At 57.5% G+C, this 21,628-nt stretch overlaps 2 protein-coding genes across 2 annotated transcripts; both read left to right on the top strand.

Annotated features, from left to right (window-relative positions):
* Positions 1-693: 693 nt before the first annotated feature.
* KCNK16 (potassium two pore domain channel subfamily K member 16) lies at positions 694-7,120 on the top strand. Its single transcript, XM_068558583.1, has 5 exons — positions 694-906; positions 4,296-4,410; positions 5,441-5,607; positions 6,425-6,590; positions 6,903-7,120. Exons 1-5 carry the CDS (start codon positions 694-696, stop codon positions 7,118-7,120), a joined length of 879 nt encoding a protein of 292 aa, XP_068414684.1.
* A 1,850-nt stretch (positions 7,121-8,970) lies between these two features.
* On the top strand, positions 8,971-20,866 carry KCNK17 (potassium two pore domain channel subfamily K member 17). The gene is made up of 5 exons (XM_068558457.1): positions 8,971-9,243; positions 12,332-12,446; positions 15,035-15,195; positions 15,664-15,838; positions 20,559-20,866. The coding sequence occupies exons 1-5, from the start codon at positions 8,971-8,973 to the stop codon at positions 20,864-20,866; spliced, it is 1,032 nt and encodes a 343-aa protein (XP_068414558.1).
* Positions 20,867-21,628: the final 762 nt, after the last annotated feature.

The raw sequence follows: 21,628 nt of genomic DNA, 5'->3' as shown, positions 1-21,628 counted from the left end.
CAACATAGCCTCCCAAGCTAACCTGCTGAAGATTTCAAGCAAGGAAAATTTTCAGCAAAAGCTCTAAAGCAAGTGCATCCAACTGATCAGGAGCATCAACCCTCAGACAGTTCCTGATCCAGACCGTCACTTGTATGTTTGCTTTGCCCCAATTTGTTACCCAGTTCCCTCATCCCCAGGTTCCCCCAGTAGGCGGGTCCATCCTTCTAGCTCCATTTCGTAGCCAAGGCAACTGAGTACAAGGTTTATTCACACTCATTCTGATTTCTTCCCAGCACCTAAGCTTGGGGGCTTGAAGCTATCATGGGTAAGAAGCCGGGGGCTGCCAAGGGGCCCTGGGCAGAGTGAAGGGGAGCATCTGATTTGGCCCCAAAACGCCCATCCAACTTGGAGGCAGAAGGTGAGACACGATGGCCTCAGGAGGACCATTAGGTCTCTGAGGGGGTCCCTGCCCCTGACTTGCTGCTCTCCATGGAAAAAAAAAAAGGCTGGGCGGGGGGTGGCAGGACTGTTTGCACTCCCGGTACTTAGTGCAGCCAAGCTGAGCTGCACTGTTCAAACAGACTCCCCAGCCTCTGGACACCTGTGCCGAGGAGGGCGAGGCAGGCAGGAGGCTGGGCACAGGTCCCTGGGTGCATCCCTCCTCTGAACCCACAGCCAGTCCCACGGTCCTGGCAGCGTCCTGGGCACGCCATGCCCCGCACCAGGCTCTGCAGCTGCTGGGGCGGCCAGGTGCTGCCCCTGCTGCTGGCCTATGTCTGCTACCTGCTGCTCGGCGCCACCATCTTCCAGCTGCTGGAGAAACAGGCGGAGGCTCAGTCCAGGGACCAGTTTCAGTTTGAGAAGCTGCGCTTCTTGGAGAACTACACCTGCCTGGACCAGCAGGCCGTGGAGCAGTTTGTGCAGGTGAAGGGAAGATGCTGGTGTGGGCCGGTGGGCAGAAGAGGGGTCTCGTTGCAGGTCCAGAGCCATCACTTATGGCTGAGGCCCTGTTTGGAAGCAGGGTGTGGTGGGAACAGAGAGCCAGATGAGACCTAGTGCCGGACTCTGGCCCTAGGTCTGCAACCGGATTGCCGTGTGACATTGGGCAAGTCACTTAACCTCTCTGGTCCCCTTCTAGGCGAGAAGAATACTCTTATATGCTGCAGACACTTGACAGCTGATTAAAAGCGCTTTCTAAGCTGCCACTTGCTGCATAAATGTGAACTGTGTGTCAGTGCCATCAACGCTGCACACATTTCTGCCCGCACACTCCTACAGCTTCCCCTTCCCCGACTCCGGGGCTGCTGCACCCTCTGCCCTCTCCCCAGCTCACACCCCTGTGCTGACCACACTTGAGTTGGAGACACAGATAAAGGTCAGGAGCAGCCGCCACGCCTGCCGTGGAGCCAGGCTTGATGAGCAGCAACTGGGGTGACTGAGCTACGGTGCCCCCCGGGGCCTCTCTCTGGTGGCAGAGCGGGTCACCCCTGCTCGGGCCCCTCTGTACAAACTCTGGGGCCCCAGCACCCTCTCTCCCAGAAACCAGGCAAAACCAGGGTGTTGTGAGGGGAAGGTGAATGCACCGGAGACCAGGGGGTTGACTGCTCCCACCCACCGCAAAGGAACTAGCGAGCTGCGGAATCACCACAATAGCTGGCATTTATGGAGTATTTACGACGTGCCCAGAACAGCAGGAAGCAGGGTCATCACGATGGGATCAGACGAGTCCTGATCCATCGCCTGGGGCCCAGTGTTTTACATGTGCTTCCTCATAATTATAGTACCTATCTCTACCACTGTCTCCAGTTTGTAGGTGGGAACTGGGGCACAGAGAGGTCGAGTACGTTGGCCAAAGCTACATAGTTAGTGGTAGAGGCAGAATTCGCACCCAGGCTTGGCTGCTCTTCAACACAAAAATTAGCATAAGTGCAGGGGGCAGGCTACCGCCTAGAGCAGCAGTTCTCAAGGTGTGGCCCCCGGACCAGCAGCATCGGGACCACCTGGGAACTGGTTACAAATGCCACCGATCACTCCCCACCGCAGACCCACTGAATCAGGAACTAGGGGGCGGGGGCAACAGGCTGTGTGTTAACAAGCCCTTCCGGCCACACTGATGCCGCCTCAAGATGGAGAACAGCTGGCCTAGGAGACGAGAGGTGGGCTGGCCTAGGAGATGAGAGAACGCTCCAGAGCTGTGAGAGGCCTGTCCAGGCCCTATTCTCCCAGGAAATGAGGCTTCCGGCCTCCGGCTTCACTTCCTTGCTCCCCAGCAGCACAGGGCTGGGACCACAGCACCCCTATCGGGGCTGGGAAGGATTCAGGAGCCTCCCAAGACCCAGGGGGTAAGGCAGAGGCCCTGGAGGCCCTGGAACCACCTCCACACTCAGCCCCAGGTTAGAGGCGAAACCCAGGAGCCAGAGAGCAGGGGAAGGATTCATAGCTGGGGCCTAATTAGAGACACAGGCTGGACCGCAGCCCCGAGGGAGGTGCCACTGATTAACAAGCCCCAGGTCTCCCCAGAGGTCCTCAGCCCCCTTGGGAGGGACCCTCACTTGCCAGGGTATGTCTAGCTGAGAGGCAGAAGAATGCTAGGATAAGATTCCCAGAGGGGAATTCTCTGTCGGCCCAGTGGTTAGGACATGCACTTCCACTTCAGGGAGCGTGGGTTCCATCCTGGACCAGGGAACTGGGGAACTACGATCTCGCAAGCCGCACGGCATGGCCAAAAAAAAGGAAAAAAAAAAAAAAAGATTCCCAAAGAACACAGATTACAGTTGCCCCTCGGTTTCTGCGCGGGATTGCTTCCTGGAGCCCCGTGGACGCTCAAGTACCTGACAGCCAGCCCGCTGTATCCGCGGATGTGAACCTCACAGGTGTGGACACCATGGATATGGAGGGCCAGCTGCACTGTTCAGATGTCAAGAAGGAAGAAAGCTATAAACAGTAGTAAAAACAGTACTGAAGACCGACACCATGAGGAAACAAGGCCTTGCCCAAGGTCCTGGGACTCGCGTCTGCCTTTCTCACCACGTGCGGATTCTTAGAGAAGAATGGACAGTCCGCATTGGGCGCCCCACGCCCAGTGCCCTCGCCGACATCACAGCCCCTCCTGGGCAGAATGGAGACCCTCAGGCTGCAGTACGGGACAGCTGGGTCTAGGGCAAGTGCTGCTCCCACGTGCGAGGGTCTCTGGGGAGCGGGTGTGTTCTGGAATGTTCAGTCCTGGCCTCTCTGGGTGTGTGGGAAAGAGAGGGAGGCCAAAGTTCACATGGGAAGAGGCCAGTTCTGCCAAAGTGAAGAGAAGCAGACAGCCTGTGTCAGGACACCCAGACTGGCCTGGCCCTCAGGGGTCATCCCACCCCGGCAGAGCTCACTCACCCAGCCAGTGGGGAAACGGTTCCCACAGGAACTGGAGGCTGGAGCTTGCCCTCCCCCACTGCCTCCTTCCTGCCTTTAGGGCTCTACCAGGTGGCGAGGCTGCACTGCTGCCCTGGGACAATTCACAGGGGAGGGGGAGGGGGAGCAGATGGGCGAGGGAGTCCTGCCCACCTCCAAGAGGGCTGGGCCTGGGGACAGAGGGGCTTAGGCTTGAGCCTGTAGGGTTCTGGTTCTGTAAACAGCAGCATGCACACACGTGCAACATACAGCACTCATGCACACGCCACATGTATACAACACACCATACATATACACCACCAACACACACACACACACACACACACACACACCCCCAGAGGACCTTTGCCCTGGCCTCTGATGGAATTTCTCCGGCAGGCCTGGGCTGGGACTCACTAGGGGGCAGCAAAGAGCAAGGTTGTCAGCTCACCTGGAAGCTCAGAGAGCGCAGGGTTCTCTGTCCGGAATCATCAGCCCCATGGGAGGGCAGCCCCATGGCTTTCCCGTGGTCCTGAACCTCAAGTTACCAAGTAAGCCATTCCAGGAACATCCAACCTGAAATTTTCCCATTGTTCTGACCACCCATGGGGTCTCACCCTCTTGGCTGTAGGTGGCATCTCCCACCTGCACCCCACTCCGTAAGCACCCTGTGCCTCCTTGGGCCCTTTCCCCTCCACCAGCCACACTGACAGCCCATCTCACTCAGCCCTGGCCAGTGGAGCAGGCAGTGAATTTGGACTTCAATGACCTTGGACAAGTCAGCCACTCTGAGCCTTAGTTTCCTCTTCCATGAAATGGGAATGTGACTAAGAACATCACCAGGTGAGACAACACAGGAGCACTCTGCAGAGAGCTTGGCCACCAGCCGGTGCCGTCAGCTTCCCTCATCCTCCCACCCCATGCCACCCCCCCAACAGGTCATCATGGAAGCCTGGGTGAAGGGCGTGAACCCCAAAGGCAACTCCACCAACCCCAGCAACTGGGACTTCGGCAGCAGTTTCTTCTTTGCAGGCACGGTCGTCACCACCATAGGTAAAGGGTCAGGGTGGAGAAGGGCACCCCCAATGCCCTTGCTGAAGTTTGGGTTCCCCAAAAGCAGGTGCTGAGACTAGGATGTGGTTTATCTAGGAGACAATTCCGGGAAGCAGGACAAGTGGGAAAGTGAGACAGGAAAAGGCAACGAAGTTTGCAATAATGAGCAGGGGACTGGTTAGGGCGACTGGGTTCACCAGTGCTGGAGACCCTCTGAGAAGCTAAGGAGAGCCCTGCCAGGGGTGAGGAAGCAGGCGTATTTATCTACCAACTCCTGCCCCTGCTGGTTGAGGGCTGAACCCGGATGTATTAATTTTCCTGTATTTTGGACCTGCCCAAAGGTCTCTCAGGTAGAGAGAAGCAGGGACTTGGGGTAGGGAGTCCTCTGCGTGTACAGCAGCTTTCCACCCAGCTGCAGGTGCTATCCCGGTGTTCCAAGGGGACAGGGCATGGTCAAGCATCTGCTCTGCCCCCTCAGCCAGAAAACCCACACCACCTCCCACAAGGAAACCCCAGACCCCACTAACCCCGGTCTCCATATCCATTCAATTAAGTCCAGTTCCACACACCTTCCTTGAACTCAGGTGACATTCAAAGCAGATAGAGTGGAGATTGGAGAGTATGAACTTGGATCAGACCCAAGCTTGGCTCTCAAGGAGCTTCTGATCCAATAAAGAAGGATAAGATAAGCACACCAAAAACAAGAGCACAGGGCAAAGTAGAATATTAGATAGGAATGACACAAAGCACTGTGGGAGATCACACCTAGTAGGGAGGAAGAGAGTGGCAGTCAGGAGGGCTTCTTAGAGGCAGTGTTTTTGGAGATGGGCCTTCAAAGACAAGCAGGATTCTTACAAATAGAGATCATTCTAGAAGAGGTTGAGAAGGGTGTTCACAGGAACAGAGGGGTTTCCCCTCACCACGCCCCGACCCCCAGTGGTGATGGGAAACCAATCTCTGCCAGAGTCTGTCAGGGAGGCAGTTCTGAACTCTTCCTTCCCCATATTTGCACACCCTCCTTCCCCTGCAGGATATGGGAACCTGGCGCCCAGCACGGAGGCAGGCCAGGTCTTCTGTGTCTTCTATGCTCTGGTGGGCATCCCGCTTAACGTGGTCTTCCTCAACCACCTGGGCACAGGGCTGCATGCCCACCTGACCACACTGGAGAGGTGGGAGGACCAGCCCAGGCGCTCCCAGGTAGGGCCCCTCCCTCCCCACAGCCCCGCTGGGACAGAGTCTGTTGCAGGTGGAGTCCTCCAGAAGCTGACACTGAGACAAGAGTTTGGCTAGCATGGTATTAGGGGTCAACACCTATGGAAGAAAAGGACTGGGCAGAAGGAGAAGTTAAATTGTGTTGCAGGCTGGACAAAGCCTTGGTCCACCCCTCGAGGAGCTCGGCATGTGCCGGCCGCCCCAGCTGTCCCGCAGTGGGAGCTGACATGGCCAGGACTCTGCCCTGGCCTCAGTCAGGCACTGGGCAAGTGTGCCCTTGGGCCAGGCTGAAATACACCCTGAGGGAGCTGCCGGCTGGAGGCCACCTGCCAGTGGCTTGGCAAGGTCTTCTTTGAAGGGGGATCTATCTGGGTGGCACAGAACTCCACAAGCAAACTCCACGCCACCCTGAGCACCACCAGTGCCCACCTGACATCTGGCCCCTTGCAAAGCTAGGCACGCTAAGAAAGCAGGGGTGCAGAGGAATCTGGGACAGTTCAATGACCGTCCTCCGTCCCAGATCTGAGTTCCCTGGGGGCCTGTCCATGTGGACCCCACACCTGAAGGAGTCTCCAACTTGACCCACCAACACAATCCCTCTGACTGAATCTTTCCCTGGCCTGGGCAAGATAACACACACAGAGATACAACCCCCATCCCAGAGGTCTGCAGGGCAGGACAGGGCAGGGAGCTGGCTATGGCCCAGCCCACTTCCTGATTTGCCCCAGAACCCCGCCCCCCCCCCCACTTTACAATCCTGGGCCTTCCAAGTGGACTCAGAGACAGACTCCTGCCCTTCCAGCTACTGCAGACCCTGGGCCTGGCCTTGTTCCTGGCCCTGGGGACGCTGCTCGTTCTCATCTTCCCGCCCATGGTCTTCAGCCACGTGGAGGGCTGGAGCTTCTGCGAGGGCTTCTACTTCGCCTTCATCACCCTCAGCACCATCGGCTTCGGGGACTATGTCGTCGGTGAGAAAGAGGCAGTCACAGATCTCAGGGTGGGGGCCACTGGGATTCGGGGGATGGGGAGATGTCCGCAGTGGGTAACTACTGAGGACCAGAGAGCCCCTGGTTATTCAGGGGAGACAAATACTTTGTGAGGTTGCTGTGAATTCTCACAACATCCTCAGAAATCGCTGGTCTAGGACCCAGCACCCTTTCCCCCAGGGACCTCCACTGCTGATCCTTGTTATGGGGAGGCAGGTGGGAGCCCCTATGGAACCTGGGGGGTGGCTGTGCCCTCAGACCTCTGGCATTTATCATGTCCCCCTTCCCTGCCAGGCACGGACCCCAGCAAGCATTACATCTCTGTGTACCGGAGCCTGGCAGCCATCTGGATCCTCCTGGGCCTGGCATGGCTGGCACTGGTCCTTCCACTGGGCCCCCTGCTTCTGCACAGGTGCTCCCAGCTCTGGCTGCTCAGCAGAGGCCTCAAGGAAAGGGGAGCCCCCGAGACTAATGGGCTCCCTAGACCTCAGAAGATTCCCATCTCTGCATGAGGCCCCCCAGTGGCCACAGAAGCCCCTCCCAGCATCCCCAGTCACCCCATATGCCCCCTGGATTTCCTGCCACACCTTCTCCTCTGCCAACCCACTCACTTCCCAGCCAGAGCTGGTCTCGGGGGCTCTCCGGACAGAGAAAAGGAGACAGGAGCGTCCAAGCAAGTAACAGAAAGGAGAGGTAGAGACAGGATGGGAGACGGATGTGTGTGGTGCAAGATGTGCGCAGTTGTCCCAGAGCCCCTCCCTCAAAAGTGACCCGAAAAAGTTGAATCTAGACATGGATCACTGTGGCCAAATCTCCACTGCCCTCCCTGCATCCTCCTCCCAGGAGACCTCATTCACAACAGCAAACACAGGGCGACTTTATTTGTGCCTCATTTGATACGTGCGCAGTGTGCTGTCAGGCCCCCACTGTGTGTCAGGCACTGGGCCAGGCTCTGGGGCAACAACAGTGAATGTTCCTGCCCTCCAAATGGAAGGACTAGACAAGCAGAGAGGCAACCCTGACCCAGTGGCCAAAACCCCATGATGAGGGACAGATCTGGGTATGATGAGTGCCCATGGGACCAGCTGGCAGGGAGGGTCGAGGATGGGAGAGGGCCAGGCAGGGACTTTGGAGCCATCTTCATGCAAATAGGACGTCTGCCCTCAGGAAGCTGCCAGCCGGAGGGGTAGGCAAGCTGCTCTAAGCCTGCCAGTTCCCCTTGCCTACAGGTCTAGAGTTGTCCGTGAACAAGGCCTGGGCACGCTTGGGTGTCCCGCCCACTTTCCTGGGCATGGCCTCCCTTGAACCCCTCAGGGCACCCCTTGACCTCATCACCCCTTCTGGGCTCTTGAGGGCCTTTCCAAACACTCCCTGGGAAAACACCAGCCAGCTGATCCCAGGAGATTTCCAGGAAATGACCTGCGTGGAGGCCCAGCATCCCCTGGGAATTCCCTGTGCATCCTGGCCTCTCTCCTGCCAGATTGTGACATCTCTGGCCAGAAGGAAAGGAGAGATTTACACCAGTCCATCTCAAGGCCCAACTTCACCAAGGACTGCAAACCTCTCTCAGCAGGACAGGCCCATAAGCGGCTGGGGACCTCTGGACAGGACTGAGACAAGGCTGTGAAGCAGAGGAGGCTCCGGTGGGACACCCAGGGAAGGATCTACAGCAGCAAGAGACCCAGGTGACACCCAGGACTTCCTAAGACAGAGGAGAGGACTGAGAAACTGAGGACCAGGACTCTTTACATACCCTGGACCCTTCCTCCATCCTGGGTGGAGGAGGGAGCGAGGGGGCCTCTTCAGAAGCAGGGAATGGACCAGCCCACTGGTCAAGGCCCCTCTTGCCTCCCAAGTTCATGGGCAAGTGGTGATCGGCTGGAGCCCCTCATCTTCGGGTACATAAAGGAAAGGATGGTGATGGGAGAGACCCAGAGAGGACCTGACAGGCAGCAAGTCCGTGGCAATAGTCCCAGGGCCCCAGGACAATAAACTTCGCTTCCACTTTCTCTTCACCCTGTGTGCGGTCTGCAGGAGTCCCTCCCACTGTTTGCTACAGGACGCTGGGAGGCTCTGGGCCCCTTCTCTCCCAGCGCCTGCGGTCACCCAGCAGCCCTCCCCTTCTCCCTGAGCTAGGCCTGCCTGGGGGTGGGCACTCTACACACATTCGAGGCGGGGCCAGATGCCCACAGCTGGGCCTCTTTTTGTCCCTGGGATTGGATCCCGGTGGGGGTGGGGCAGGGCTGTCCCATCCCCCAGCACGCCTCCTCTGCTGAGAAAACTGGGCACAGGCAGGCGCTGGCTAAAGAAGGGACCAGCCCAGCTCCTTCCTAGCCCTTCCTTTCCGCCTCAGTCCTGGTCCATGGCTCCCGGCTTCGCCCTCCCTGCCTCTCTCGCTGAGTGCAGGCGGAGAGCCAGGGAGGCGCCCGAGGGCAGGGTCTGGGGCTGCGCGATGCCGGGCACATTGCTCCTGCTGCTTGCCTACCTGACTTACCTGGTACTGGGCGCCGGCGTGTTCTGGCTGCTGGAGAGCCCCGCGGCGCACGATTCCAGCGAGAGATTCCAGCACGACAAGTGGGCGCTGCTGCGGAACTTCACCTGTCTGGATGGCCCGGCGCTGGACTCGCTGATCCGGGTCAGGGGCGAGCGGGGCGGCCCGGGCGCGCGGTGGGGCGTAGGGGGGTGGCTGGCGCAGCGGAGCGCGGGGTGCACAGGCATGCGGCGAGAGGGCACGCACCGGCTCCGGTCAGGGCAAAGCCGGGAGCACTTCTCCAAAAGAAAGTGGAGGGCACAGACGCGGGGACGACCGGAGGCACGCGTTGCCGAGTAGGGACCCCAGAACTGGGCTGGACCCCGATGGAAAGAGCCCAGCTCCGGCGAGAACAATGCGCAGCGCGGCGCCGTGAGTCCCCGGTTCGGGGCGAGAGGGCGTGACCCTCCCTGTGCAGAGAGTTGCGTGGCGCACACACCCGAATCTGGGGACGAGGACGACAAGGGGCGCACTAACGGGGTCCAGAGCTGGCGGGGCCGACCGGGTATGGGCGGCGTAGGGTCAGAGCGCGGACCGCGGGGCGCTGTGTCGAGGTCGGACCGCGGGCGAAGGGCGAAAGGGCACCCTTGGCCCCTTCCACTGGAGACCCAGGTGCAAATTTGAGAATTGGGGGCGAGGACGGCAGAGAGCGCTGGGCGTTGTCTAAGGATGAGCAAGCCCGACAGCACCACGGTTGGAGTCTGGGAGGAAAGGGGTGCAGGGCATCCTTCTTTCCCCCCCGCCCCGCACCGTGGCTAAGTGGAATGGGGCCAAGGTGCACGTGCCAGCGTCCGGGGACTCGAAACGCGCAGACCCAGGTCCGAGAGAGAGAGAGCGCAGCAGACACAGGGGCGTTCCGCGGCTGAACCCGGTTTTCTCCAGTCTTAGGGCTGGGGGGTGGGGGGCGGTGGACGCGCCGCCCCAACCGCGGAGGCCCGGAGGGGCTGAAGGGGGCGGCGGGTGGGAGGATGCAGAGGTCACGGAGGACAGAGACTGCTGAGGGGGTGGGGGAGACCCAGCGGGGCCTGGGTAGGAGGACGGGCAGGCGAGGGTTCTTCCGGGCAGGGCCTCACAGATGGACGGAGTTCTCCTTCAGCTCTGGGCAGGCGACGAGGGACGGGGCGCTGCTCGGATTTGGCGGAAGCATCAATGTCCCGTACCGTGGCTTGGTCAGCGGGTGTAGACAGCTGCGCCCCGAGCCCGACATCCCCACCCTGCAGTCCCGGTGCCTCCTCTGGCGAGGAGGGCAAGGCCTGTGTTCCAGAGTCGCCAGCCCAAAGCTAGTCCCCAGAAGGTAGCAGGGAAGTGTGTCGGGTGGGAAGGGACGGGGGCACTGGATAAGAGGTAGAGTCCTGAGCCCTGGGACTGGGCCGCTGTGGCCGGGCCTGGAGCTGGACAGGGAAAGGACTATCTCTGTTAAGAATCTGATGTGACACCTCCACCTCCTACATCTCAACTTCTACAAATACAGCCCGACTGCCTAGTCCTGGGGGCTGCATGACACGCCCCTTGAAAAGGTGGTGAACTTCAATTACCAGCAGCCTGGGCCCAAGGAACGTGACAATGATGGCAACGGGAATGATAGTAAATGCTTCTGTGTGGCACTTACTGTGTGTCAGGCACTGTTCCTACTGTATTAACTCGGTTCATCCCCACCTGAGGCTCAGAGAGGTTAAACACAAATGCACAGGTTCATAGCCAGGGCACTGGGGCTGTCAACCATGAGTACTGCCTCAGTGCAGATCTGTGTATGTGGGTGTTTCCCAAGGATCCCTGGGGGGCTCTCATCTCTTCCTCTCCACGCCCTCCTGCTCCACCCCCACTTCACGTCCTTCCTCAACCCCCTGTGGATTCAGCTATCCCCAGGAGTAGGGATGTGGTGTCTCCAACCCAGATCTACCCCCTGAGTGCAGACATGTGCGTGCAACTTCCTAGCGGCCCTCAAATTCCCGCAGGGAAAAGAGCAAGCAGTTCTCCTCCTCCCAGCCCTGTTCCTCCACCTGTTCTAAATCTCTGTCCTTGGCCTCACCTCCACACACCTTCACAGAGTTCTTAGATGCTTCTCTCACTACCCACACCAAATAAGGCCAGAGCCCTGGGCTTCTGAATATCTTCTCTCTGTGCCTTCTGGACCACTCTGTGCCAGGATGCAGCCCAGGCCCTCTCCATCACTCACCCCTGCAGGACGCTCTCCCCTTCCCAGCTGCCAGCATCTTCTATGCTGCCAGTTGCCACAGAGCACACATACCTGAGCTTGCCTCCCCTTTGCTCAATGACCTTGGGGGAGGCCTGCCACTCCATCCCTGGCATGGCAGAGCCAAGCATGGCCTGGCTGCCAACTACCTTTCAGTCTCCCTATTCTACATCCCAGACCCAGTCCTCCCTCCCAGCCTTTGCTCCTGCGGCCCCATTTACCTAAACGTCCTTCCACCAGGAACAGTCCTATCCGACCCTCAAGGAAGGCCCAACTAAAGCATCACCCCCTCCATGAAGCCTTCTGCCCCTACCGCCATCAGAATGCACACTTTCCCTATCTGTATTGCAACAGCATTATATTTGTGGTAATGATGATAGCAACTGCTAACCTTTCCCATGTTCCATGTTCCAGACTGTTCTAAGTCTTTACGCCTAATACCTCATTTAACCCTCAACGACTCGATGAAGTGGGTGCGATTAGTACTCCCATTTTACAGAGAAGGGGACTGAGGAACAGAGAAGTTGGATATCTTACCCAGGATCATGCAGCTGCACTGCCTGTGTGCCTAAAGCTGCGTGGACGGCACTATATCAAAGTTAGTTAAGTTTTTGGCTCTGTCCTGCTGAAGACTGAGGTCATGTCTCCTTTATCTTCAGGTCCCCTAATACACCACATGCTGGGACCGACCAGGGCTTGTTGCAAGAACAGGAGTGAGCAGGGGAGAGAACAAATGGGGTTCTTCCGGCCAGTGAGATATCCTGGGCTGACCTGGGTTCTGGGGTGAAGAGAGGGGAAGGAGCTGTCCCCATGGTCCCTGCCCCTGGGGAGCCCCTGGTTGGAGGGAAAGAGGCTCCTAGCCCCGGACAGGCTGGGATCATTGTCATGAGTGTGTGTGTGTGTGTGTGTGTGTGTGTGTGTGTGTGTGTGTGTGTGTGTTTGGGTGCAGGGGCCCCATCGCCCCACAGAGCCTGGTGGTCACTACAGCCTCTCCCCCAGGGCATCATCCAAGCCTACCAAAATGGGGACATCGTCCTCGACAACACCACCAGCATGGGGCGCTGGGAGTTTGTGGGCTCCTTCTTTTTCTCCGTGTCCACCATCACCACCATCGGTAAGAGCAGGATGGGGCCAGGGAGGGGTGGGCTGGGGAGGGTGGCCTCCCCTGAGGGACAGGGCACCAGCTACTTTCGGAGGGGTTACTAGGGCCTCCTGACTCTGAGCGTAAACAGACGCAGCAGCGTGGGCACCGCCTGGGAGCAGAACCCTGGGCTCACTGAAGATGTGCTGAATCGGCTTCTGCATTGCACCCAGGTCCCCAGGAGGTTTGTGAAATGCTGCTCTGGGGACTTCTGCCTCACACAGCCTTTCAGGCAGCTGAGGGTCCCCCGGGTAGCAGTAAAGACGCTGCTGGGCACTGTAAGTGTCCTGGTCTGCTCAGCCAAGCCCACCCAGCACTCATCCAAGCCCACCCAGCACTCAGCCTGGGATAGGGAGTGGTAAAGGCGGAGGGGAGGTAAGGGAAAGTTGGGGAGGAAGGAGGGGCAGAAATCCAAAAAGAGCCTTTTGACCCCCTGTTCGCAGCCTTGGGGAAGGTGGCCCTTCCCACCTCTCCACAGCTCACTAAGGCACCCCCTCACCCCCATCACCATCCTCTCCAACGCCTTTCCTCCCTCACACACCTGGACCCCTGGGCTAGATCTCCCTCCCCCATCTCTAGGCCTGTCCTCAGGAGAGCAGAGGTGGAACTTGTCCTGGGTGGGTGCCTGGGGGCTGTTGTTTGGGGAAGAAGAGTGGCCTAGATCCCTCCGGCTCTGACACCCAGGAAATAACTCCAGAGGGGCTGCCCCATCACCCCACCTGGGCGCCCGGCCCGAGCGCCTGCATGACACCAGACTCACCACCAGGTGGCGGGCGGACACCACTGGTGGCTACCACCTCCGGCCGTCATCCACGCCCCAGAAAACTCCCAGTCGCTTTCTCCCCAGAGTGGAGCCAGGCAGATGCACCCAGAGGACTCTCCCTGTGGCTTTAAATAATACTTCTTGGAAGCAGATCTCAGGCTGCCGGGGGCCTGGGCAGTCCTCCACCTTGAAGCAAGCATGCTTGGGAGGCCCCTCGACTCCATGGGCCCTGCGCCCCGGAAGGTTGGGGCAGGATGGTGTTTATTCACCCTTACACCCCCGGGTCTAATACAAGGCCCTGCATACAGTGGGTGCTCAACAAATACTGACATAACTAATTCCAAAAATACCCATTCTACCACCATTCATTGAGCTCCAGAGCAGGAGGGGATGTTGATGCACAGTCACTGTGGGCCATGTCTCCCAGATGTGCGGGGATCTCTCATCTCTGAACCCCACAACTCCTACACCCTCTGCCCTGGGCCCGTGACTTCAGCCCACCTAATTCCGAGTTTCGCAGCCTCTCTCTTCCCAGCTCTACCATTCCTAATGTGGACTTTGTCCCTGTCTCTTCTCTCCACTCAGTGCTGCCCTAAAGCTGTCTGGGCCGGCTCTGAGGGGGAGGAGGGCCGGGGGAGGGTCTCCACCCTACCCCACACGCCTGGTCTACGTACCAGGCACCGTAAGGAGCACTTTTATACTTGAGATCTCATTTTGTCCATATGGTCCAACCTCCAAGGATAAGGCTTCTTCTTCTCACGGATGAGGAAGCTGAGACAAAGAAGTTGCACAACTTCCTCAGGATCATGTAGCTAGTAAGCCACAGAGTTGGAGTTCAAAACCCAGCTGGGGGTCATCCTTGCCCTTTCCAACAGCACCTACCCTTAGGGTGGGAATTCTAAATGGCAGGAGAAAAGAGACAGCCATTCAGAGATGGACAATAGGGAAGTTCATGATTCTGATTCCAACCACACACACACTCACACGGACACACACACACACACACACAGAGAAAATGCAGACAAAGGAGGGGGAGAGGGGAGATGGGAGACCGAGTACGTGTGGGACAGTCCACGAGGGAAGGAAGGGGTCCTGAGAGGCACAGCAGCGGGCTGCCTCCTTGGCACCCCTGTTACCCTAGAACCAGCACCCTGGGAGGGCTGTACTTTCCAAGCCCTAGAATGAAACAGGGTCTGACAGGCACACAGATACTTCTGGGCCAGCAGGATGGGCCTGAGCCCTGAAATCATTTATCATCTATAAAACCCATCACCAACTTGCTCATTTATTCACTCAGCTACCCATCCATCCATTCATTCAACCAAAAGACTGAGTGCCTAGTATGGTCCAGATAGTTCTAGGTGCTGGAGATACAGTGATGAGCAAAGCCGGCAAGTCCCTGCTGCCCATGGGGGGCTGATATCCCACTGTGAAGGAACGCATGAGAAACTAACAGATCTATCCTGAAGGAAGTGGCTGGAGGCTCTGCAGGCTCCCGCATCCCTCTGCCCACCCAGGGAGGGAGGAAACGAAGCGAGGGCAGACGGGATTCTCACACTTCGTGGTGTGAGCTCATGCACACAGCCCCTCCTAGAGCTTCGGGTTTGCAATCTGTCAATCTGGGCATAGTCTGCACTGGGGAGGGTGGCTGAGGCTGGACTGAGGGAGGGAGCAAGTATAGCGCCCTGCATGGGAAGGGAAGGCCATGATACATACCAGCTGCCATGTCCGTAGCTGGTTAGGAACGAGGGCCCCTGAAGGTGGAAAGGCCCCCTGAAGTGTCCCCCTCTGGCCTCAGGCTATGGCAACCTGAGCCCCCGCACGATGGGCTCCCGCCTCTTCTGCATCCTCTTTGCTCTCGTGGGGATCCCGCTCAACCTCGTGGTGCTCAACCGACTGGGGCATCTCATGCAGCAGGGGGTGCACAGCTGCGCCCGCGTGCTGGGGGGCACCTGGAAGGTGAGGGGGCTGCGGGAACAGGGGCGAAGGACGGGTCACTTCTAGAACGGGGGGCTGTGGAGGGAATCGGGGCCATGGATGGCCAGGTTGTCACTACCCGGAGGGAGGGTCTCTGGTAGAAAATGATGGCCGTGGTGGATAAAAGGGTTCATTGGTGGGAGCAAGGGGTCCTTCTGGGAATCGGGGTTGCTGGTGGGAGTGTGGTGGGGTTGGGGTCACTGCCCAGAACGGGGGTCTTCAGTACTAAAGGGGCATCAGTGGGGAGACACAGTGGGACCTGGAGCTAGCCAAGGCCTCGTGCAGAAGCCTGGAGAACTCGCACCAGGTGGAGAGGCCCCAAAGGCAGCCCCCTTCTTACGAGGGTGGCGCCCAACCTGCCGTCGGCTCGGTACCCCCCAGGATGTCTGCCCCCGGCCCCATGCACTGAGCAGAGGCCTCATGGGGGCTGGGCGTTGCGTGCACCCTCAGGACCCGGCCAAGGCCCGGTGGCTGGTGGGCTCCAGCGCTCTCCTGTCCGGCCTCCTGCTTTTCCTGCTGCTGCCCCCGCTGCTCTTCTCCCACGTGGAGGGCTGGAGCTACGTGGAGGGCTTCTACTTCTCCTTCATCACCCTCAGCACCGTGGGCTTCGGCGACTACGTGATTGGTGAGAACCCCCGGCGGGAGGCGGGAGGGGCGCCCTCCACCCATCTGCCCGTAGTCCGCGTCCCTGGGCACCTGCTGCGTGCCAGGCCCTGTAAGGGTTTAGAGGCCCAAAGTCCAGAGGACGCGGGCTTTGGCAGGTTCAACTTGCCTTTGTGGTGTGATAGGGCTAAGGTCACCCAGCTAAAAGTGGAGTTTGAACCCTATGCCTCAGGCTGTGTAAGCCCCACTTCTGGCCGTCCTGAAAAGCCTGAGGATTCCACAGGCGCACCTATTATTCTTAAAGCTCATCAGATAGAGGGGGGCCCTGAGTTCTCTCCCCCGTCCATCGTTGTCCCAGGGTCTCTCCTCCCCACTTCACCCCACCCCACGAAATGCCCCTGGGTTCAGGGCCACGAAGCCCACATCACAGCCCAGGGGGTCTGGCAGAAGAGTCTGGGAGAATCAGAAAATCCCAGCCTCCCCTAACCCCCAAACAATTGTCCTCCAAACTCTGTCAGTAAGAGAGGGCTGTGTGGTCCAGAGGGTCCAATGTGGGGTTTAATCAGTGGTCATCACCCATCGTGGGCAAGTCAAGGGCCCCCGGAAGCGACTGTCCTTGCATAAAAAAAGCTGTGGCAGTTGCCCAGCAGGTGGCAGCAGAGGGACATTCTGCGGGGCGCAGGGGTGGCTGGACCCCCAGCTCAGCCACATCCCCCTTCACTCCCCACCCCTAAAAGGGTCACCAAATGAGCAGTGGCCACTGGCACCACCACACTGGCCTCAAGGGGCTCTGTGCCCTCCTTCAGATCTCTGGCCCTAAAGTGAGGAGGAGGCCCTGCCCTTCTGCTCTCCTTCAGAAACAATCAGAACCCAGCCTGGAATATTGAAATGAGGTCCTACGAAAGTAACAAACAGCTAGCCCATTAAGCAACCGAGAGTGATGATTGTTACCACATTTTACTGAGGAGGAAGATGAAGCTCAGAGAGGCCAAGACGTTTGCCTGAGATTGCACAGCTAGTAGGATATGACTTCTGATCTGACTCCAGAACTCTTAACCCTTTCCAGACAGCCTCACATATCCCCTCTCTGGGCCTCAGTGTTCCTGTCTATAAAATGAGGGGCTGGGCTAGGTGATGTCTAAGACTCCTCAGTGCTTTCTGGCCTGTGTGCAAAGTCCCCTTCCCTAAACCTCTCCTTCCCCAGGAAGCAAGGTCCGGTGTCAGGGGCATCATGCTGCCCCTTCCTGGTATCCTCTGTCTTGGAAGGGAGGCTGTTGCTCTGGAAGAGAATCTTTGAGACAGTTTCCTCCAAGTGGGTCAAGTGGGTCATGCTATCACTCCTACCCTCAGAGAGGAGAGATGTATCTGAGGAGAGCTGAGCCCACCGTCCCCAAGGGCCGCATCTGCCCCCCTCAGAGCTCAGAGAATGAGTTTTGGATATGTCCTCTTCTCTCTGTTCCCACTGCCATTTCCCTAGTCTAAGCAGGGCTGTTGCATATGGCTGGTTGTGCAGGTTGGGCACTGCACAACCCTAACGGGTTGCTATTCACACAGAGCACAATGAGGATGGCACCCATGGACTGGTACAGCCTCTGTCCTTGTCCTCCCTTGGCTCTTATTACCTTTAAAAATGACAAGTGCTATCGTGTCACCTGCTCAGATCCTCTGAAAACCTTCAGTGCTTTCCTGCAACAGCTGCCCCCCTCCACTGACTGCCCTCCACCTTACCCCAGGGCTCAAAGGATGAAACTCAGGATGTGCCCCCGGTGATAGTCCTAAACCCACAAGTCCTTGTTCTCTGAGGGTGCCCAGTGCAAGGAGGGGGGAGGAGAAGAGGGAATGGGACCCCCAACTGCAGTCTCTTTGTGGCCACGGATCACTAGGGCTCCCAAAGTTTGGTCCTAGATGGGAATAGCTGACAGCAGGCTCCCCTAGAAGCTTGCCCGGAGGAACCTTTATGGGGTTACTGAGGACACTCTGTGAGGATGTCCAGAGGCCCCACAGCCCCCTGAGGGAAGGCAGGGCAGGGGGAGGAGGGGGCAGGCCTCTCTAGACATGGGCAACCTGGAAATGTGAGGCAAGGCCTCTGCCACCACCGGGGGGGCGGGGGGCGGGGGGTGGGGGTGGCAGAGACATCCACACAGCTGCAGGAGTGAGGAGGGATGATCAGGGTCCCTGCTACCCCGTGAGCCACCCTGTGGGGAATGGCAGGGCAGGGAGGCTGGTGTATGAGGTGCAGGACCCCCAGAGTCCCCTTCCACCAAAACTCTGACTGAGAAGGCCTGGTATGAACCCACGAGGGCCCTTTAAGTCCAGGGGGACTGCCGGGCAGCCCACTCCCACCGAGTGGCAACAGGCAGAACTGTCCGCTTCACCACATCTCCAGAGATGTGCTACTCACACTTTTCCCTCTGCAGCCATCTCAGTGTCTCGTGACAAGTGACCACACGTACCCTCACTTGCCCTCTGTAGATCACACAGCCCCGGGTTGAGGCTGTTATGGCTGGGCTGGTCGGAAGAGTATTTCATGGTCGCCCATGTCCAGCGTAGAAGGGGAGAGCTCAGGGTGGAGAGGGAGGCAGGGCCCGGTCACATAGAGGGCCTCACAGGCCGAGTCACGGATTTTGGACTCTGTCCTAAGACTAAAGGAAAGCACTTATGGTTTTCAGAGGAGCTGGGCAGGTGACATGATAATACTTGTCATTTTTAAAGGTCGTAAGAGTCAAAGGGGGACAAGGACAGAGGCTGCAACAGTCCATGGGTGCCATCCTCATCATGCTCTGTGTGAATGGCAACCATTTAGGGTTGTGCAGTGCCCAATCTGTACAACCAGCCCCTGACTGCCTCATCTACAGACCCAGAGAGGGGAAAGAAGTTGATTAAGGTCATAGAGCAGGCAAGCCAAGGACAGATCTAGGATAGACTCCCAAGCCAGGGACCCTCATACACATATGTTCTAGAATCTTCCATAGCTCAGAGGGGACAACCCACCCTCACTTCTTCCCCATGTCTCTCAGCCTTCCTTGTCCTCCAGGGATAGGGCGAAACCCCTTTCTTGGATGGGAATGCTGAGGTCCACCACCTGGACTCTGGGCGTCCACTGTCCTGTGTCAGCAGCCACAGGACGTGTTGTCTTCACAGTCGCTCCTCTTGGCCCCAACGCCGTGGCCAGGAGAGCCCCCAGGTCCCAGCCGCATGCTCCTCCCTTGCCTCACAGCCTCCACTTCCCCCAATTGCATTTGCAATTCTGTTGAGCGCCTTGCCAGCTGCCAAGTCTCCTGCCACTTATGATTTCGGCTAAAAAAAATGAAATAAGAGGGGAGAAGAACACCTCCTCCCCTCCGTTGCCAGGAGCAAGTCGAGCTGACGGGCAGCCGGGGCAGAGAGCTGGCTCATGGCTGATCTCATTTGGGACCGCCAGCGGAATGGTGGCCGTGTAACCCAATCAGCCTAATCCAATCCCAGCTCCTGCCAGGCGGTGATGTCGGGCCCAGGGCTGCGGGCTCATCCCCGAGCTGGGGGGCCCAGGAGAGGGGCTCGGGCTGGGGAAGACAGGGAAAAGAGGTTGTGTTGGGGCCAGCAGGGCAGGATAGGGGGTGGACAGAGGGGTGGGTGGTACAGGGAGTTGAGACAGATGACGATGTCAAGGAAATAAGAGGCCAGATCTCTGCCCTTTGAACAATCCTGATCTGATAAGATAGACCCTCCAGCAGAGGGAAGAACTAAGTGATGGAGTAAGCCCTTGACACAGCTTCTCTAAGCCTCCATCCGTCCCCTCCCTCACTCATTCCTTATCCAGTCCTGACTGTGTTGGGGCACAGTGTGGGGATCCAAAGGCGAGGAAAGCAATCACCTGACTATAGGTCTTACGTGCCAGGCACCATCCTGAGCACTTTATGATATGAACCCATGTGATAGTCGCAACAGTCCTAGAAGGTGGACACTCTTGTTGTCTCCATTTTATAGATGAGGAAGCTGAGGCCCAGAGAGGGTAAGTAACATACAGACTGTGGGAGACAGGGGCCCAGTCTAGTCTCTGGGGAGTAAAGTCTGAGCTGAGATCCGAAGGGTGAGGAAATGAAGAGCGTTCTGAGCTGAGAGGACAGCAAGTACAAAGGCCCAGGGTCAGGAAAGATGATAGATGGAGAAATGGGGGAAAGACCAGGGTGACTAGAGCACAGCACTCAAGGGGGAGAGGCATGCAAAGCAAGGCCGGAGAAGCAGATGGAGGGCATTGGGATGAGAATGTAGGATGAGAATCTTCTTCCTAAAGCTCCTGGAAAGCTCCCTTCCTTCAGACGTGAGAAAACCAAACACAAAAACAGGCCAACCACAGAGCAGGCATTAGAATCTCTTGGAGGGTTTGTCAAAACACAGATTGCTGGGCCCACCCCCCAGAGTTTCTGATTCCATAGGTCTGGAGTGGAATCCAGTCATTCACATTTTTCACAAACTCTCAGGGGATGCTAATGCTGCTGGACCCCACTTTGAGGACCACTGGGATAGAGCACACAGAGTCCTTCAGAAAGACAAAGAGGAATTTTAGCTTCTAAACCCTAGGAGTTAATCCAGGGAGGCTTCCTAGAATCCAAGGGAGGTGACCACAAGACCAGCAATCTCAACCCGGTCTGGACTTCCCACATTCTGCTCAGACACATCAAGCCATGTATGTCTGTTTCTGTTTTGGGAACATGGCCCTGACTTTCCCAGGTCTCTGTCCTCTGACCTTGCTTCTCCCCCAGGGATGAACCCCTCCCGGAATTACCCTCTGTGGTACAAGAACACAGTGTCTCTGTGGATCCTCTTTGGGATGGCATGGCTGGCCTTGATCATCAAACTGATCCTCTCCCTGCTGGAGGCTCCACGAGGATCGTATCCCTGCTACTGCCACAGCTCTAAGGGGAAATTCAAGCCCCAAAGCTGGAGGCAGGGCCTGGATGGGGAGGCAGATCCCCACTCCCCACAGCCAGTCTGCTATCTGGAGGGACCTGTAATCATGAATTGCCCAGAACCCTCTGTTCAAGTCTCATGCTCTGGAAAGGACAGCTAGCTATATTCTATTTGTTCCACCTTCTTCTTCAGCAGCAAGATCCCTGATTTTAAGCTTGGCATAAGACCGCCCAGACTGAAGTCTACATTTTTTGCTCTTCCTTTAAAGCTAGGTGCAGCTATATGATTAAATTTTGCCCAACAGGATACACAGAGAAGTATTCTGTGTGACTTATTACGGATGTGACTTTCAGTGTGTGTCAGATGCTCCTCTTTACCACGGCCTTCTTCTAGCTGGCTGCAATGCTGATATGGTGGCTGGCGCTCTGGCAGCCATGTTGCACCATGAGGTAGAGGCCATGTTTGAGATTGGTGACACAACAAGATAGAAAGAGCCTGGATTCCTGATGTTTGCAGAGCCACCATAACAAACCTGGACTGAATACTACCAGACTTCATTTATGTAAGAGAGAAATAAATGTTGATCTTATTTAAAACACTATTAATTGGGTTTTTCTGTCACTCATAACCAAATCTAATTCCAATTCCGGGTGACACACACACCAGAGACAAAGGCAGCTTCTGAGACTGGAGTATACATAAAGAGAAATCACTCCCTCCCCAGGTGAGTTTGCTCAGGACTGGTGGAGGGAACGGGCTGAGGGTCGCACTGCAGGCCCCCACAACCCCAGAGACCTTCCAGGTAAACTCACTAAAGATTTGCTGATAACTCTCAAGGTTGATACAGCCAGCAGGCAGCTGGTCCCAGTTCAGCTGCTAAATTCTTGCTCTATAACTCACTCACTCACACCACAGAAAAGCC

This window comes from Eschrichtius robustus, chromosome 12 (assembly GCF_028021215.1).
Source record: "Eschrichtius robustus isolate mEscRob2 chromosome 12, mEscRob2.pri, whole genome shotgun sequence".
NCBI lineage: Eukaryota > Metazoa > Chordata > Mammalia > Artiodactyla > Eschrichtiidae > Eschrichtius > Eschrichtius robustus.
This window is presented reverse-complemented; position numbering and strand designations above follow the sequence as displayed.